This window comes from Ascaphus truei, chromosome 2, assembly GCF_040206685.1.
Source record: "Ascaphus truei isolate aAscTru1 chromosome 2, aAscTru1.hap1, whole genome shotgun sequence".
Classification (NCBI taxonomy): Eukaryota; Metazoa; Chordata; class Amphibia; order Anura; family Ascaphidae; genus Ascaphus; species Ascaphus truei.
The window spans coordinates 198,529,380-198,548,929 of NC_134484.1; the positions used below are offsets into that span (position 1 = coordinate 198,529,380).

A 19,550-nucleotide genomic window follows, 5' to 3' on the forward strand; every position below is an offset into this window, starting at 1 on the left:
GTCTGCCCTCCTCCTGGCAGTAATACCTGCGTAAGGGCAGGTTTGCCAGGAGCAAACATGGGGTTTCCCCACTTCATGCTGTGCAGTGAGTCAGTGAAGGCAGTGTCATCAGGCTTTGTGTCCAATTAGAAGACACATGGGTGGTGCTTGCTGGAGTTACTTACTGCATAGCACTTCCAATTTAGTTGAGTCTATCCCTACCGTGAAAGGGGCAAGGTAACCCAGACCAAGCTGCCAGGACTGGCAGGCTTGAGGCCTCCCTACGGGGAATGAGGGTATACCCCATACCTCCTATCCTAAAAGAGGATAGGGGAAGAGCTGGACCCACTCTCGGTGCCCTTGGCTGGGAGTGAGGTCAGGGACATCCTGGAGGGAGACAGCTTGCTGTATGATCTGGCTGCTGAATAGAAGAAGAGACGAATAAAGAGACACTGCACTTTTACCTATACTCCTGCCTGAGAGTGAAGTATATCGGGAGGAGGGGAGACATCATTCTTTTGCAGATTCTTCACCCCATACAGCTGGGGGCTGCATGAGATGGAGGCGCTGTAAGTGAGATTGAGCACAAACCCAGAAGCCTGTCTTGTTATCCCCCATGTCATCGCGGGAGACTCAGGGTCCCCTGTTACCAACAGGTATGCACCACACTAAGACACGTAGTCTGAGCAGTAGATTCCCAAGGAGACCCTATGTGAGATTGTGGGGGTGAGGGGGGGAATAAGGGTTACATGTGTATGTAAAAAAGCTTAATAAAAAAGCTAAATAAGCTATATAAAAAATATATATGAAAAAAGAACCCTTTACAAAAAGGGGGGGGGCCTCAGCAGCAGGAGAGAGGGAGCGAGGAACTAGGAGAAACAAACTAAACCAGAAGTAGCAGACCTCTACCATTATGAATGCTGTTAAGGGACTATTCAACTATTGTGCTTGTGTCAATACATTCATTGAATCCACCAGGGGCCAATGTGCCCAACTGGTAGATCCAAAAGGTTTCCCTTTTGCACAATACCCTAAACCTATCCCCCCTAAAGTAAGGGGGAAAATTAGTTCAATTCCAATAATAGTTAGAGAACTGGGGTCCTTATTGTGGAACTGTTTAAAGTGGCGTGACACACTATGTGTGTTATTGCCATTAACTACATTAAGCCTATGTTCTAAAACCGTGTACTCATAGGTCTAATAGTGTGGCCCACGTATTGGGGGCCACAACTACAAGATAGCATATAGACAATATGAGTACTCAGGCAATTAATACTGGTCTTTATTTTATATGTACCACCTTTCGTATATGCGGTGAAACTAGATGCCTGAGTAAGATGTTTACACGTAATGCAGCGACTACGACCACATTTAAAGTTACCATATTTGGCATTCGTGGTATTTAGAGTAAGAGTTTCCAATGGAATTTTGCTAGGAGCCTTAACAGCATTCATAATGGTAGAGGTCTGCTACTTTTGCTTTAGTTTGTTTCTCCTAGTTCCTCGCTCTCTCTCGCCTCCTGCTGCTGAGCCCCCCTTTTTGAAAAGGGTTCTTTTTTCATATACAGTATATTTTTTATATACCTTATTTAGCTTTTTTATTGAGCTTTTTTACATACACATATAATATTTTATGGATTTTAAATATTTTTTAAATATATATTATTATTATCTTTATATTTTAATGTAAATATTCCCTTGATTATTGTTGATAGTTTTTTTTATATATATTTCATTTAATCTATTAAGATATGTACTTAGTATTTTATTTATCTAGATGCTGCTTATTATCATTTGTCATGTGATTGCTGTTCCTTCCTTTCCCCCCCCTCCTCTCACATTGTCTCCTCCCCTCCCCTCCTTCCTTGTTCCCTATATCCTCCTCCTTTCCCCAGTTATTCATTCCCTTCCCCACACCCATTCCCCTCTCTTTTCTTTTCTTCTGTTGAAATATTTATTATAATTTACATTATTCATATATGTATATAGTGGTATATTGTTTTTTTTTTTAACTGGGTCAGCATCATTGGCCAGGGGTCTCCAAACCTGTCCTCAAGAGCCGCACACAGGCCGGCTTTTATGGATATCCCTGTTTCAGCACAGGTGGCTCACAGTGGCTCAGTCAAGCACTGAGGCACTGATTGAGCTACCTTGCTGAAACAGGGATATCCATAAAAACTGGGAAAAAGGCAAAAAAGGTAGCGTATTGCCAAAAACCAGGAGGAGGCTCACAAGTACTTTAAAAGGGTTTATTCCATAAGAGGATCAAACATATCCCCAGAGAGCAACAAAAAAACACCACACCAACGCGTTTCGGGCCGTGTTCCCTTTCCCACCTTGAGAAAGGGCACACGGCCCGAAACGCGTTGGTGTGGTGTTTTTTTGTTGCTCTCTGCGGATATGTTTGATCCTCTTATGGAATAAACCCTTTTAAAGTACTTGTGAGCCTCCTCCTGGTTTTTGCCAGTGCGCTGCCTTTTTTTTGCCCTTTTCCTTGCTCTATTACTTTGCTGGTGGATTAGCACGCCGCTTTATGAAGCTACCGCAATTGGACCAGATTGGAGGATAAGTGAAGCTGAACAGTGAGTAACCCCTGTGGGTTTATGCTTATTATTCTATACCTATAGCCTATGGGACAACATGTACTAACATATGTGTCATTGCACACTATGTACTAGTCCCCTCTCCCTATTAGGGAATTCTAATCACTCACAACCTCAGTACAGAGGTCCAGGCGGTTTTATATTTGCACCTATGGGACTGTTCTATATTGGATGCGCTGGTCACCTCTCCTCTTATCCATAAAAGCTGGCCTGTGTGCGGCTCTTGAGGACAGGTTTGGAGACCCCTGTCATAGGCCAGTGAAGTTCCCTGATTGGCCCTTTAGATCTAGACGGATCATTGGTGCAGGGTTGCCAAGCAGCCTGATTGGCTCAATTATGTTTAGCTTGACAACAGAGGAACTCTTAAGGCACTGTGCTATGACGCTACCCAGAATCCTCTGAAGAAGTCGCTGTCAGTGACGAAACGCGTTAGGAAGCAGGAAACACGTGGTACCAGACATTGAGTCACTACTCTGCGATGTGATCGTGGCCAGGTCGCACCACATGTTATTTTGTGTGCTGTTATCAGTGAGTGCCTCATCTACATCAGGACATCTCTTATTCTAAGATGGATGGTCTGGAGTGGAAGCTGCTTGGACACAGCCCAGGGTTAATCTCCCTGCTTCGTTGGCTGTGATATGATTCACTATTGCTTGGTTTTAACTTATATTCTGTAAGTGCGCTTGATCCCCTTGTTCTGATTTCCCTTTCCCAATAAATTTCATATTGCGCTATGGGGTTGCGCTCTCTTCTTATATATATATATATATATATATATATATATATATATATATATATATATATATATATATATATATATATATATATATATATAGTCATGTGAAAAAGAAAGTACAACCTCTTTGAATTCCATGGTTTTACATATCAGTGTATAATAACAATCAACTGTTCCTTAGCAGGTCTTAAAATTAGGTAAATACAACCTCAGATGAACAACAACACATGACATATTACACCATGTCATGATTTATTTAACAAAAATAAAGCCAAAATGGAGAAGCCATGTATGAAAAAATTAAGTACACCTTATGATTCAATAGCTTGTAGAACCACCTTTAGCAGCAATAACTTGAAGTAATCGTTTTCTGGATGACTTTATCAGTCTCTCACATTGTTGTGGATGAATTTTGGCCCAATCTTCTTTACAATGTTGTTTCAGTTCATTGAGGTTTGTGGGCATTTGTTTATGCACAGCTCTCTTAAGGTCCAGCCACAGCATTTCAATCGGGTTGAGGTCTGGACTTTAACTGGGCCATTGCAACACCTTGATTCTTTTCTTTTTCAGCCATTCTGCTGTAGATTTGCTGGTGTGCTTGGGAACATTGTCCTGTTGCATGACCCAATTTCGGCTAAGCTTTAGCTGTCAGACAGATGTCCTCACATTTGACTCTACAATACTTTGGTATACAGAGGAGTTCATGGTCGACTCAATTACTGCAAGGTTCCCAGGTCCTGTGGCTGCAAAAACAAGCCCAAATCATCACCCCTCCACCACCATGCTTGACAGTTGGTATGAGGTGTTTGTGCTGATATGCTGTGTTTGGTTTTCGCAAAATGTGGCGTTGCGCATTATGGCCAAACATCTCCACTTTGGTCTCGTCTGTCCAAAGGACATTGTTCTAGAAGTCTTGTGGTTTTTTCAGATGCAACTTTGCAAACCTAAGCCGTGCTGCCATGATCTTTTTAGAGAGAAGAGGCTTTCTCCTGGCAACCCTTCCAAACAAACCATACTTGTTCAGTCTTTTTCTAATTGTACTGTCATGAACTTTAACATTTAACATGCTAACTGAGGCCTGTAGAGTCTGAGATGTAACTCTTGGGTATTTTGCAATTTCCCTGAACATTGCACGGTCTGACCTTGGGGTGAAGTTGCTGGGATGTCCACTCCTGGGAAGATTGTCAACTGTCTTGAATGTTTTCCACTTTTGAATAATCTTTCTCACTGTAGAATGATGGACTTTAAATTGTTTGGAAATGGCCTTATAACCCTTCCTAGATTGATGGCAGCAACAATTGCTTCTCTAAGATCATTGCTGATGTCTTTCCTTCTTGGCATTGTGTTAACACACACTGGAGTGCTCCAGACCAGCAAACTGCTAAAACTTCATTTTTTATAGAGGTGGTCACACTTGCTGATGATCAATTAATCAAGGGCATTTGATTAGCAGCACCTGTCTGCTACTTAGCATCTTAATTCCTATGGAAGCAGTAAGGGTGTACTTAGTTTTTCACACATAGTTTCTCCATTTTGGCTTTATTTTTGTTATATAAATCATAACACGGTGCAATATGTCATGTGTTGTTCATCTGAGGTTGTATTTACCTAATTTTTAGACCTGCTAAGGAACAGATGATTGTTATTATGTCCTGATATGTAAAACCATCGAATTCAAAGAGGGTGTACAGGCATACCCCGCTTTAACATATGCAATGGGACCGGAGCATGTATGTAAAGTGAAAATGTACTTAAAGTGAAGCACTACTTTTTTTCCACTTTACGATGCATGTACTGTACTGCAAACATCATATACATGCATAACTGATGTAAATAATGCATTTGTAACCAAAATAAATACAGTAGGCTTTATAGAAAGAAAATCTTTAATGTCAGCTGTTTTTTTCTTACTAGTGCCCCCACAAAATACATACCAAAAAAAACTATCCCTCTAAATACATGTAACCCCACCCCACCAATACATATTAAAAATGTCCCCGCCAATACATTTTTAAAAGACCCCCACCGCCTCAATACATTTTTAAAAGACCCCCAATACATTTTTATAAAACCCTCCTACATATTTTTATCATCATCATCATATCTCCTCCAGCACCCCTCATATCACCCTCCCCTGCATCTCCCTCATATGCCCCTCCCCTGCATCTCCCTCATATCACCCCCCCTGCATGTCCCTCACATCACCCCCCTGCATCTCCCTCATATCACCCTCCCCTGCATGTCCCTCACATCACCCTCCCCTGCATGTCCCTCATATCACCCTCCCCTGCATCTCCCTCACATCACCCTCCCCTGCATGTCCTTCACATCACCCCCCCTGCATCTCCCTCACATCCCCCCCTGCATGTCCCTCACATCCCCCCCTGCATGTCCCTCACATCACCCCCCCCTGCATGTCCCTCGTATCACCCACCCTGCATGTCCCTCACATCACCCAACCTGCATGTCCCTCACATCATCCCCCCCTCCCATGTCCCTCACATTCCCCCCCCCTGCATGTCCCTCACATCAGCCCCCCTGCATGTCCCTCTCATCACCCCCCCCTGCATGTCCCTCTCATCACCCCCCCTGCATGTCCCTCACATCACCCCCCCCTGCATGTCCCTCACATCACCCCCCCTCTCCCATGTCCCTCACATCACCCCCCCCTGCATGTCCCTCACATCACCCCCCCTGCATGTCCCTCACATCATCCCCCCTGCATGTCCCTCACATCACCCCCCCTGCATGTCCCTCACATCACCCCCCCTGCATGTCCCTCACATCCCCCCCTGCATGTCCCTCACATCACCCCCCTGCATGTCCCTCACACCCCCCATGCATGTCCCTCACACCCCCCCTGCATGTCCCTCACATCCCCCCTGCATGTCCCTCACATCCCCCCTGCATGTCCCTCACATCCCCCCCCTGCATGTCCCTCACATCCCCCCCTGCATGTCCCTCACACCCCCCCCTGCATGTCCCTCACATTCCCCCCTGCATGTCCCTCACATCCCCCCCTGCATGTCCCTCACATCCCCCCCTGCATGTCCCTCACATCCCCCCCTGCATGTCCCTCACATCCCCCCCCCTGCATGTCCCTCACATCACCCCCCCCCTCCCTGCATGTCCCTCACATCACCCCCCCCTGCATCTCCCTCACATCCCCCCCCCTGCATCTCCCTCACATCCCCCCCTGCATGTCCCTCACATCACCCCCCCTGCATGTCCCTCCTATCACCCTCCCTGCATGTCCCTCACATCACCCACCCTGCATGTCCCTCACATCATACCCCCCTCCCATGTCCCTCACATTACCCCCCCCTGCATGTCCCTCACATCAGCCCCCCTGCATGTCCCTCTCATCACCCCCCCCTGCATGTCCCTTTCATCACCCCCCCTGCATGTCCCTCACATCACCCCCCCCCTGCATGTCCCTCACATCACCCCCCCCTCTCCCATGTCCCTCACATCACCCCCCCCTGCATGTCCCTCACATCACCCCCCCTGCATGTCCCTCACATCATCCCCCTGCATGTCCCTCACATCACCCCCCCCTGCATGTCCCTCACATCCCCCCCTGCATGTCCCTCACATCACCCCCCTGCATGTCCCTCACACACCCCCCTGCATGTCCCTCACACCCCCCCCCTGCATGTCCCTCACATCCCCCCCTGCATGTCGCTCACATCCCCCCCCTGCATGTCCCTCACATCCCCCCCATGCATGTCCCTCACATCCCCCCCCCTGCATGTCCCTCACATCCCCCCCTGCATGTCCCTGACATCCCCCCCTGCATGTCCCTCACATCCCCCCCTGCATGTCCCTCACATCCCCCCCCTGCATGTCCCTCACATCAACCCCCACCACATGTCCCTCACTGTCCTCATATCACCCCCCTTCCCTGCATGTCCCTCACATCACCCCCCCTCCCTGCATGTCCGTCACATCATCCCCCCTCCATGCATATCCCTCACATCATGCATGTCCGTCACATCACTTCCCCCTCCCTGCACGTCCCTCACATCATCCCCCCCCTGCATATCCCTCACATCACCCCCCCTCCCTGCATGTCCCTCACATCACCCACCGCACCCCAACCCCCCCCCCCCGCATGTCCCTCTCACATCACACAGCGGCGTACAGGATGCGGGCAGCGGCTGCACTGCAGTAGGCTCTGAGCGGGCTTGGGGAGTGATCGGAAGAGCCGGGGAGTGATCGGAAGAGCCGGGGAGTGATCGAAAGAGCCAGGGGGTGATCAGAAGAGCTGGGGGGGGGGTGATCGGAAGATCCAGGGGGGTGGGTGATCGGAAGAGCCAGGGGGGGTGATCGGAAGAGCCAGTTTGGGGGTGATCAGAAGAGCCAGGGGGGGTGATCTGAAGAGCCAGGGGGGGGGGGGGTGATCGGAATAGCCAAGGGGGGGGTGATCGGAAGAGCCAGGGGGGGGGGGTGATCAGAAGAGCCAGGTGGGGGGGGTGATCGGAAGAGCCAGGGGGGGGGGGTGATCAGAAGAGCCGGGGGGGGTGATCGGAAGAGCCAGTTTGGGGGTGATCGGAAGAGCCAGGGGGGGGTGATCTGAAGAGCCGGGGGGGGGGGGGGTGATCTGAATAGCCAGGGGGGGGTGATCGGAAGAGCCGCGGAGAGGATGAGCCAGGGAAAGGAAGAGCCGAGGGGGAGTGATCTGAAGTCGGGGAAAGAGCTGGGGAACGGAAGAGGGCGCACACCGCCGCAGCACACGCACGCCGCCCCCTGGTGTCCGTACTCGCGAAGCACACATACGCACACAGGGGGTATGGTGCAATTAAATTTTTTTTATTTAATTGCGAGTGTACGTAAAGCGGGTGTACGTAAAACGGGGTATGCCTGTACTTTCTTTTTCCCATGACTTTATATATAAAATGGTAGGTATTAAAGGAGATCTTCCAGAATGAGTAACGTAATGCATCTAGAGCAGCACAATTACTATGCTCTGTGGGCTTATACGGCTCTTCTTTATTGGGAGGAACATTTTAGTGCTTCTAAAATATTAAGTTTTTTTTTTTTTTTTTTTAACTCTATGGGGCCTATTTCAGTGTCTCCAAAGTTGTCATTTTCAAACTGCGCGGTTTGGCATGTTTAGAAGTCGCAGTATGAAATGTGAGAAAGAAACGTCTTCTCTATTGCAAATCGCATGGTTTAAATCATGTCTATAAAAAGTGACACATTGCATGGTTTACAGCCAAATTTCTCAGACTGTTCTTTGTTTTGAAGCGGAATGACCTGAGGTGGGGCTAACTCCATCCCCTGTCTGACATACAGTATGGGTTTTCGTTCTCTCTCAGCAAAACCCATATTGCACACTTTGTGTGTTTCAGTGTCCTTAGTGCAAAACTTGGACATTTTGGGGGAAATAAACTGCACCAAATGTATCAAAGAAAAAAAATCCAGCTGCTTTATTATTTAAGCACATGAAAGCATGTACTGTAGGTTATTTTCTTAGATACATCTTGAGCACTTATTTTGTCACAGTTTTGTTATGGGAAGACTGCAAGACATATGCTACAGTAAATTTACTGTAACTTAAATATTTTATGGAAAGTATGACAGTTCAGATTAAAACTAGACAAAAATCCATATTCTGTATTACAAATCCCATCTATAAAAAGGGCCACATCGCACAGTTTAACAGGAGAGAGATTATAGATTTTTAATTGAGTAAATTCTCAAGTTTGGGGATATGTCCCATCAAACCTCCCTGCAAATACAATACAGTAGGGAGAAGCACTTGAGTCTAAAAGGAGCACACCTTATGTACCTGGGATATATGCTACAGAGACATGGAAAGTATATTTAAATTAGTCACACCCCACACCTCCTAAAATATTTCCATAATGTCAATACTGACCAGTGTAAGGGCCCTTGTGATGAAGGAAGTGATGGTGTCAGATCCAACAGAGTGATGGTGTCAGATCCAACAGGATCAGAACCCACAACTTCTGCTACTCAGGGCAGCAGCTCTAGCACTGAATAAAACCAGGCGCTGGGAAACTCCACTGTCACATATATCCCAGGTGTCTAAGGTGTGCTCCTTTTTGTGCACAAGGCACATTGAGCTGCAACCCAGTTTGCTTTTAAAGGAAGCCAGGGTTAGGGGGGTCAAGACGTGAGCAGTAGAGCTCAAAAGGATGCTGTAGCAACAGAGCTTCCAATTGATTCCAGTTACTGTAAAAAATAATAATCTTGTAATTAAGTTGGAAAAATTTGTTCAATGTAGCCAAAGGAAGCACAGAAAGAAAAAGTGTACAATATGCACCTACTGTACTTAGATATTAAAGCAGCAATACTGCTTTCCTTTTTTTTGCCTTATAGGTTTGAAGCAGGGGGTCTCCAGAGCTCAACCATGTTCATTTCAGCTTTGGGGACCCCCTGCTTCCAAGATACATACCTCCATAGTGGGTGCCAGTGGCATCTCCGGAAGGGCTGTGTCGGGTTCTCAAAATGGTGGCTTAAATATCCTGCCTCATGCGGGCCAATAGGAAGCCGTGATGTCATGCCTTTACCATTTAAACCTGAGCTGGAGATACCGGCAGCACCTACAGAGGTAAGTATCTCAAGAAGCAGGAGGTCCGAGGCGCTGAGATGAATGTGGTTAAGCTCAGACGACCCCTGCTTCTCACCGATTTAAAAAAAAAAAAAAAAACCCTGTTCTGCTGTTTTAACTGGTAATTATTCTGACAATGTTTTTTACTGGAATCTAGAATGTAAGTAAAAAGTACTTAGAAAGTACTATCAGAAATCAAATAATAAAAAAAACTCATTAAACCTAGCATGCTACAGTAGAAACTGGGGGGAAATGGTCACGCTTAAAACTTTAATAAGGATGTTGTAAATATTTTATGTGGACAAATGTGCAACAGAAGTTAAACATCTTTTTAGTGGCACTGTAAACTTCTGTTTAACTCCAGATAATAAGGACTAAAAAAGAAAAAAAGTTTTCAGTCCAACTCTATCATACAGTATATTTGAGATATTTGGACATTGCCTAATGCAGTGGAGTACAGTATACCCCAACTTTTAAAGGTGCATTACCTCTTCGGTCAATATTCAATATACTGTGCAGCCATCTTCCAATTGCACTGAAAGATTTCCACCTTTCTGGTGCAGGGGAAAGAAGCCTTCCCAGAATATTAAATAGGGGCCTTCATAAGATATGTATCATGTTTCCTCAGTGAGTGTAAACGCATATCAACCCTTGGGAAGTATTAAATGTAAGGATTGGAAGTTGTTAGTCAAGTTTCATTTGACACACAATGCTAGTCAGAAAGGTTTATGCAATCCCTGACCTGTGGTTGAGCATCCTGAGGTAAAGGAGAAAGATTATAAACAGAGCCTGCATCAAGTAGCTGCTCCCAAATTCTTTGTCCATAAACATTTTCCCAGACAGACATTCAGGCAAAATATATTCATTCATGTTACATTGATAAATTATCTCCTTTCAACCCTTATGCAGTACAGTATGAAGCAGGGTAAGTTATGGTTAACGATGCAGAAACTTCTATTGTCTTGCTTGATTGGACGTTAATGAATTGTTGACTGCACATTATCCCACTTTTCCTTATATGGACTAGAGTAAATGTTAAAACACTATTTTGTTTATTTTAATTCATAGCTTTGTCAAATAAATGTATTTGTATTACTTAAATCGTTTTCATTTAACATTTTGGATGTTTATGATGGTTTGAACGAAAACAAATCTGAAATTAGCCGTTGTAAATGTGACCAAAACCATAATGCATATTCCTGTGTTAGTATTTCCTAGGAACATTGTTAATTAATTGCACGTGCAACAACTACAAGAATGAAACAAATATTATGCATACTACTTTACAAAGGTATTCTTTTCTATTATTTATGATGAATATCACTGACAGTTTTGAAATGAGATACACATTAACTCATTCTGTAGAAATATTAATATCAAAGTCATATTGTGGTCCATGTGTGTAAATGTTTTCTGCAGCACAAAACAAAGCAACCATGTAAAGTCTCCTGACTGCAATACTGGGGCATAACTGAGGCATAACGAGTTAGAAAATTGCATAGGATTTATCAAAGGGTGTCAGTAGGCCCTGCACTAGGCTAGAGACCTCCTTATAAGCCCCAGTTAGGATCCGACTCCTTTTTAAGTTTGTGGCTGCTACAGGGACAGGCCCTTAGATAGGGACACTGCCCCAAATAGACTCCATAGTGTCAGGGACACAGCAGGACACCACACAATAGTTTGTGTGAAACGCGTGGGAGGACTAGTTTGTTCACTACCTGTTAATGTTCTAAATAAAGCCTTTATATTTTCAACGATTTTGGGTACCCCATTTTTTCTACTTTTTGCAGACCCTTTGGATCTTGTGCGAGTGTCCTGGAGCAACTTCTACTATTAAAGTACTGTACTAACCAATGAAACTCCTTCCTGAACATTTGTGGTTTTTGATTATTACTGTAACCCAGAGACCATGAAGTTTTATGTGACAATCACTCCCTCTAACCCAAATGCCAAAAAATAAAAGGTTATCATTTCTTGGGTCTTTTACTTTAAGTTTGCGTCACTAATATTACATGGGTTGTAAACTAGTTGATTTTATTTTACCTTTCATGTTGACTCCCCTTGGAATGAAACCGAAAACTTCCATGGTGGGGATCTCATCCTCATCTGCATTGGAGGTGTTTGGAGGAAGAGAACTGCGCCCTGTATGCTTTGGAACTGGAGGTCTTTTCTTCTCCTTTGTGTTGGTCTCTTTTGGCTCAGACATCATGAAACAGTGGCTAGAAAAACAAGAAGATTGTCCTCCAGTACTCCAGTATTTAGATATTAAAAAAATAATACTATGGGCCTTTTTTAGGCTTGCCGGAAACAACCCAATTCACCACTTTGGGGGATATAGAATGAACCTCTATAGACGAACCAACGAGTATTCTAAAACTTGCCTTAAACTAGCCAGGTACATGCTGGGTACATTTCAGGGACATTTCTGCAGAGGCTAATGGCCCATCGGATTAACACAGCAGGGGTTCCTGGCAGTCCCATTCAGTTTGAATGGGACTGCCAGGGACCCCCGCTGTTAATCCGATGGGCCATTAGTCTGTCTGCAGAAATGTCACTGAAATGTTGCAGCATGTACCCAGCATGTACCCAGCATGTACCTGGGTCTTTTTGGAGATTGCCCCAGGTTTGTTTTAGAATAATCGTCGGCACTACAGTATGTGTTTCACATGATATACAAAGTTCTTGTGGTCATATTGGTGCAGGAGAAATTTAGATTTCTTCTAGGTGGTGATCCCTGATAGAGGACCAACATTAGAGTTCTTCTCAGTGGAAATTATAGTGTACAGAGCTTTCAAACCCTTATTAATGTTGTTTATTGATCATTGAACCCAGAACCAACCATGATACCCTACAAACATCCTCCCATTTTAATATGCTTATTAGATCTGACTGATATATAACTAAAATATAGAAACAAAGGGAACACAGGCCTGCAATCAAAAGAAATGAAAAACATTCAAAGATATTTACATAGACCACCATCCCCACAACTCAGAACATAAGATCAATATACTATACAATGATCAATCACTTTCAAATCCAGCAATGTGGTATAAGATATAGAAAATGAAGTATGTTGGGGAAACCAAACAGGCCCTTTATGGTTAATGAGAACAGATTAATTATGTCAGACTCCAAAGTCTACTGACTGCAATATCTGCACCGCATTTAGCAAAGCAAAAAATCCCATTGCAATCTATTGGACATTTTTCTTAATACATTTGGGGCACTTTATTTCTCCACTTTTGACCTAGTTTGGGAGAAACTTTAATACATAGCCTCCTAGATTCCCTACAGAGTTTATCTCTAGCCTATGCATTACTCGAATATATATGTTTCCTTCTGAATCCCAGTTTCAGATTCTTGTGGCCTTGGGCAAGTCACTATCTACCTGTGCATCAGATGCCAAAATGAGCTTCTAAAACTCTTCAAGGGACTTATTATGCCTGCAAAATTCTATGTACAGTTCTGCGTACACTGTCAGCACTATATAAGAAAAACTATTATTATTAAGAAGAAATCAATGAGATTTTCATCTATGAAGATTGAAGGACTCTTAAAGGTATCACAAAGTACAATTAATCTCTATTACATGGTAGCAATGTTCTAGTTTAGAGATGTAGACAATGATTTGGGCTTACGTGGCCCTTTTTATAGTGAGTGACTAGTGTGAAAGAATTATGGACAGGGCGTCTATACAGAAGAAAGAGGGTCTGGGGTTACTGGTCATCCATTGTGTCTCTTTTGTTTTATGTGGACGTGTGATAAGTGTTTGTGGGTAAAGATGAGTTTTTGCTGACAACACAAGTTCTAAGGCGGTGCCTGTGGCTCAACGCCCAGAATTACAGCGATACAATTTATCAGTACCCTGACGCACTTTGTCCTTGTAACATTTCTGTATGAAAGAATGTATGAGTGGGCAAGGTTTGCTCTGAGACCATTTCAGAATATCATGTTCTTCCTAGAGAGATTAAAACTTAACTTTGGTAAAAACAAATATATGGGAGGAAAGTATATTATGCTAACCAAGCTCAAATAAAACATATATAGAGTTTTTAGATTGGAATAGGGCAGTGCCGCCTTATTTTCTGCAACCAAGGCTATAAATACTGGGGTTGGTATTACCCCACCCCAGATCACGGTGGAGCCGCTTGCTAATGTGTCATCTTCTTGTGCACTCGCAATCAAGATTCCTTGATACTCACCGAACCTGTCTGCAGGTCTTGGTGCCCCTGGGGTAACCCTGAGTAGGCTGCGGTCACACTTGACCAGCGGTGCGCAAAGTGGGGGGCGCGCACCCGAGGGAGGTGCTGGATTTGTCCGGGGGGCGCGGGCGGTTGCAGAGGCCCCACAATCTTCCCCGAGGCATTTAAATTAAATGCCGGGGGGGTTGCGTAAGGCCCATGCAACTCTGAAACTTACCTGGACTCTGCCGGCGTCACTCATGTCCATGACAATGCGGCGTCAAATGATGCCATGGGGTCATGTGACGTGACATCACACGCGTCAAATGACGCTGCGGGTCACGTGACATCACCCTGCGGTGTCATTTGGCGTCGCGCGAGGTAAGGAGGAGGGCTCAGAACGGAGAGGAGCAGGCAGGTGGGGCGCAGCAAAAAAAGTTTGCGCGCCCCTGCACTAGACCTCAAGCTACATAGTTATTTGCATTGGAACTGTTCGTGCCTAAACTACACAGATCTTGCATTCATATGAATACACCAGACACAATACCGGCTGCATGTCTATAAATATTAAACTGCACATGTATGAAATAAAAATTCCTCTTGCTTTCAATTAGATATTTTTCTATGATATCTGTACATATGGTGCATATTTTGCACCAAATTGCCTTGATAAATAGATACCCAAACGTTATTGGGTTATTCAAGAAATGACTGACTACATCTTGGAATGTTAATGCAATCCACACATGGAAGAAACTTGTATGCAACGGTCACAAGCATCAAAGGCAATTATTGCAAAAGAAATTTGCAGGAAACAAAAATAATTATGAGTAATGCTAATAAATATTGTCCTATAATTCTTATATGATAAATTGTATATACAATTCCTACTATATATTGTGTGTGTGTGTGTGTGTGTGTGTGTGTGTGTGTGTGTGTGTGTGTGTGTGTGTGTGTGTGTGTGTGTGTGTGTGTGTGTGTGTGTGTGTGTGTGTGTGTGTGTGTGTGTGTGTGTGTGTGTATATGAGGTTCCAAAGAAACAGGTACAGCAAGAACAAAAAAAAGTTATTGGAGGGTTGATATCTGCTCTAGTGGTTAGTACAATATGCTAGCACATGAGTTAGTATCTTTTAATAGTAAATTACATTAATGTGGGTTATCAAAACACACTTGCATAATGGGTACTTTATAAGTACTGTATATATATATTTGTGTTGTTTTAATTTTTGCTATAGAGTAGTGTTGGTAATAGTGCTTAATTTAATCTATAGACACTTAACAATAAATCTAGTATTTCTACTGTATGTTATACTCAGAGCAGATACACAAAAACATTAAATCTAAGTGCTGTGGGCTTTTCTTTTGTTTCCCGCACACTAACTTATTTGAGTTTGCAACTTTTACTTCTGTCCTCATCTGGTAAACTCCGCTCATGCAATAAGCATTTGCAGACCAAAGGAAGGGAAGGGCATAACTAAAGTCTACTATTCGGAGTCCATGGGGAGTATACTGTATATTAAGGCAACAATTAAGCAATTCTGGGGTGGAGTAACTACACCATAGTGTATGTATCAAAGAAAAAGTTCCACTTAAATTATAGCGTTTTTTTTCTTTAAAACATCTTGTGCATTTTTTTGCCCCAGAATTGCTCAACTTTTGCCTTTATACATAGGTCCCCATGAATGCAACATCTTTTAAATGAACAAAGCCTAAAGAGGAAGAAAAATGTGTCATGGATGCAATATCGAGGCAAAACGAGTATAAAAGAAATTAACTGAATGTATCAAGGTAGGGGATAACTCCAAAAGCTTTAAATGGAAATCCCCCTTTTTTTTTTATATATAAATATGGTGCTGTTTTCGCAATAGTTTTGCCCCAGCGGTCTGGAGACCCCTACTGTACATGCCACCAAATGCAGAAAAAGCCAATTTCATCAAATACTTTACCTAAAAACTCATGAGTATCAAAGAGTTGCTACTATCAAAAGTAACAACAATTTAAATGATACAGATATCTAGCATATGAATATAACAATATATGTTTGTATGAATCGATAATTAATCAAAAAGTGATAGTGTATAAGTACTGGTGTTATCCAACAATGGGTAAGTCTTGTGAACATACCTTTTCCTCTTTTAATGGCTTCTAGAGGCTTCTTCCTTTCGTTCAGAACTAAAACTATCTTTGAAATATGTTCTTTTTCCAAGGGAGAGGTTCCCTCCACCCCTTTTGCCACGATGGTTTCATTGGTGTTTCCTCTCCACCCATTCCAGCTGGCTAATTGTTTGCAGATTCAACTTTGTGCTTTCAAAATCGTGTGCTATGTGTAAAGAGTTCCCTGGTTGTAAAGAGGAAACAGATGACATTTACAAAGCAAGAAACTTGTTACTGTCGCAGTTCCTTCCAGATCATGTGCTTACATTTCTTGTAGGCACATAACATGACAAAGTTGCAAAGTTTCCAAGGTGGTATACACGATCTACACTGCAAAAACAGAATGCACCCAACACTTGCCAAATGGTACAACTTTTAGTTTTCTGCAAGGAAAGGCCAACACACAGAAAAAACTAAAAAAACAAAAAACAAACAGAGAAATAAAGTTGCCAATATGAAGAAAAATTGGGCGGTATTTTTAATTAATTATTATATTTGTTCAATCAAATGTGTTACTATTGTTACACCTGTGCTATTTTGGCTTGGCAGGCTTGCACAAGTCTGTAAAACATACTGTAGCTAAAGTTTGCACTTGTCTTTTAAATAAATGATCAGAGATTGCATCCTTTAATATAATTGCAATGTGTTGCTCTTATTGTGGACTACATGTTGCTGCACATTGTAGGACATTGTTATTGTTAACCTTTGTATCTGCCGTGTACATGATAGAGCTGGTGGTATTCTTGCAACTGGAGGCAGTGTTGGCACATTCTCCAGCAGGAAATTCAACACATGGTTGTTACTTTAACAGTAATGTTAGTTATTAGTTATAGTTACAGATTAGTTAGTTATAGTTACAGATAGTTATCTGCCAGAAATAGAATAGCAAAAAGTCCAGGAGAAATGGTTAGTACATTTGTAACAAAAGCTTGAAAAGTAAACGATGTTAGTAAACTATGTTGTATTATGTATCACGGCAAAAGTGGGGCAATTATGGGATATACAGCTGCAGCGGCCATTATTCGAACAAATCACAGCGCCGATTTCATATGCGCTGCTGTACTCCACGCAGCATGAACGCGGCTAATCACCCCAGGCAACCACGCTTACCGTGATTGCTTTGTTTGAATTTCATGGATTCTATTTCTTTGGGTGCAATGATTGCAGATTTATTGTCCCAGAATTGCACCCCTTTTGTCTTGATACTTAGGAGGTTATTTACTAAAGTCTCTCGACTGCAAAACTGGGGCAAAGATTGTGCAAAAGAATTTCACCATATTTATCAAAGGAAAAACTTATTTTGCTTTCAGTGGGATTCCTTTTCACCAAGGAACATCTCATTGGAGATGCTACGATGCCAAACGGGTCCCTATGTGTGAGCAGGACGAATCTTCCTCCTTGCCAGGTAACCAGTCATAGTTTGTCAGTAATCAGACAGGCTATAGAAACAAATGATAAAACAGGGACATTATGAACCACACTAGCAAAGAACCACATATCAATCACCATAATCATAACATATACAGTCATGTGAAAAATAAAGTACACCCTCCTTGAATTCCATGGTTTTACATATCAGGACATAATAACAATCAACTGTTCCTTAGCAGGTCTTAAAATTAGGTAACTACAACCTCAGATGAACAACAACACATGACATATTACACCGTATCATGATTTATTTAACAAAAATAAAGCCAAAATAGAGAAGCCATGTGTGAAAAACTAAGTACTCCTTATGATTCAATAGCTTGTAAAACCACCTTTAGCAGCAATAACTTGAAGTAATAGTTTTCTGGATGACTTTATCAGTCTCTCACATCGTTGTGGAGGAATTTTGGCCCACTCTTCTTTACAACGTTGCTTCAGTTCATTGAGGTTTGCGGGCATTTGTTTATGCACAGCTCTCTTAAAGCTGCATTTCAAGCAATATCCTGCATGTGTGTTTTTTTTAATAAATCAGTTCTGTAGTAAGAAAAAATACTTGTATAATTTTCTGTTTTAAAAAAAACAACTTTGAAAGACCAATTTTCTTGTATTCTATTTTTAAAAGCATGCTTGTTGCTATAGCAACCATATACATTCCCCATATTTAAAGATGTCACCAAACTTTGCCGATCAATAGACGGAGAACGAATTGACCGGCAGCTATGCAGTTCTTTAGGTAAGTAGAGATTGACCACATGAAACTATTAAAGTAAAAAAAAAACCTAAAAAAAAAAAAACGGGAGCTTGAACAGTAGCTTTAAGATCCCGTCACAGCATTTCAATCGGGTTGAGGTCTGGACTTTAACAGGGCCATTGCAACACCTTTATTATTTTCTTTTTCAGCCATTCTGTTGTAGATTTGTTGGTGTGCTTGGGATCATTGTCCTGTTGCATGACCCAATTTCGGCCAAGCATTAGCTGTTGGACACATGGCTTCACATTTGACTCTAGAATACTTTGTTATACAGAGGAGTTCATGGTCGACTCAATGACTGCAAGGTTCCCAGGTCCTGTCCTGTGGCTGCAAAAACACGCCCAAATCATCACCTCTCCACCACCGTGCTTGACAGTTGGTATGAGGTGTTTGTGCTGATATGCTGTGTTTGGTTTTTGCCAAATGTGGTGCTGTGCATTATGGCCAAACATCTCCACTTTGGTCTCATCTGTCCAAAGGACATTGTTCTAGAAGTCTTGTGGTTTGTTCAGATGCAACTTTGCAAACCTAAGCCGTGCTGCCATGATCTTTTTAGAGAGAAGAGGCTTTCTCCTGGCAACCCTTCCAAACAAACCATACTTGTTCAGTTTTTTTCTAATTGTACTGTCATGAACGTTAACATTTAACATGCTAACTGAGGCCTGTAGAGTCTGAGATGTAACTCTTGGATATTTTGCTATTTCCCTGAGCATTGCACGGTCTGACCTTGGGGTGAATTTGCTGGGATGTCCACTCCTGGGAAGATTGGCAACTGTCTTGAATTATTTATTTATTTATAAAAATGTTTTACCAGGAAGTAATACATTGAGAGTTACCTCTCATTCTCAAGTATGTCCTGGGCATAGTTAATATGACAAATAATACATGGTTACAAATACAGTTACATAAATGAACAAGGTATACATTATATACAATACATTGCATGCACAGTTAGAGATGATGTATATTATAGGATTATGTAACAGTTACAGACCAGATTAAAATGTGAGACAGCCTTAGTTTTGAAAGAACTTAAACTGGTGATGGATGTGAGAGTCTCCGGTAGGTTGTTCCAGTTTTGTGGTGCACGGTAAGAGAAGGAGGAGCGGCCGGATACTTTGTTGAGCCTTGGG

The 19,550-nt window shown here is 42.8% G+C and overlaps 1 protein-coding gene across 1 annotated transcript in view; it reads right to left on the reverse strand.

The window, feature by feature from the left end:
• F13A1 (coagulation factor XIII A chain) overlaps positions 1-16,461 on the reverse strand; it is a 171,951-nt gene extending 155,490 nt beyond the window's left edge. The window contains exons 1-2 of the mRNA XM_075585799.1: positions 16,206-16,461; positions 11,941-12,116 (exon numbers count right to left, since the gene is read on the reverse strand). Of these exons, the coding sequence (XP_075441914.1) occupies positions 11,941-12,106 (166 nt within the window). The 5' untranslated portion in view covers positions 12,107-12,116; positions 16,206-16,461. The remainder of the gene's footprint in view (positions 1-11,940; positions 12,117-16,205) is intronic.
• Positions 16,462-19,550: the final 3,089 nt, after the last annotated feature.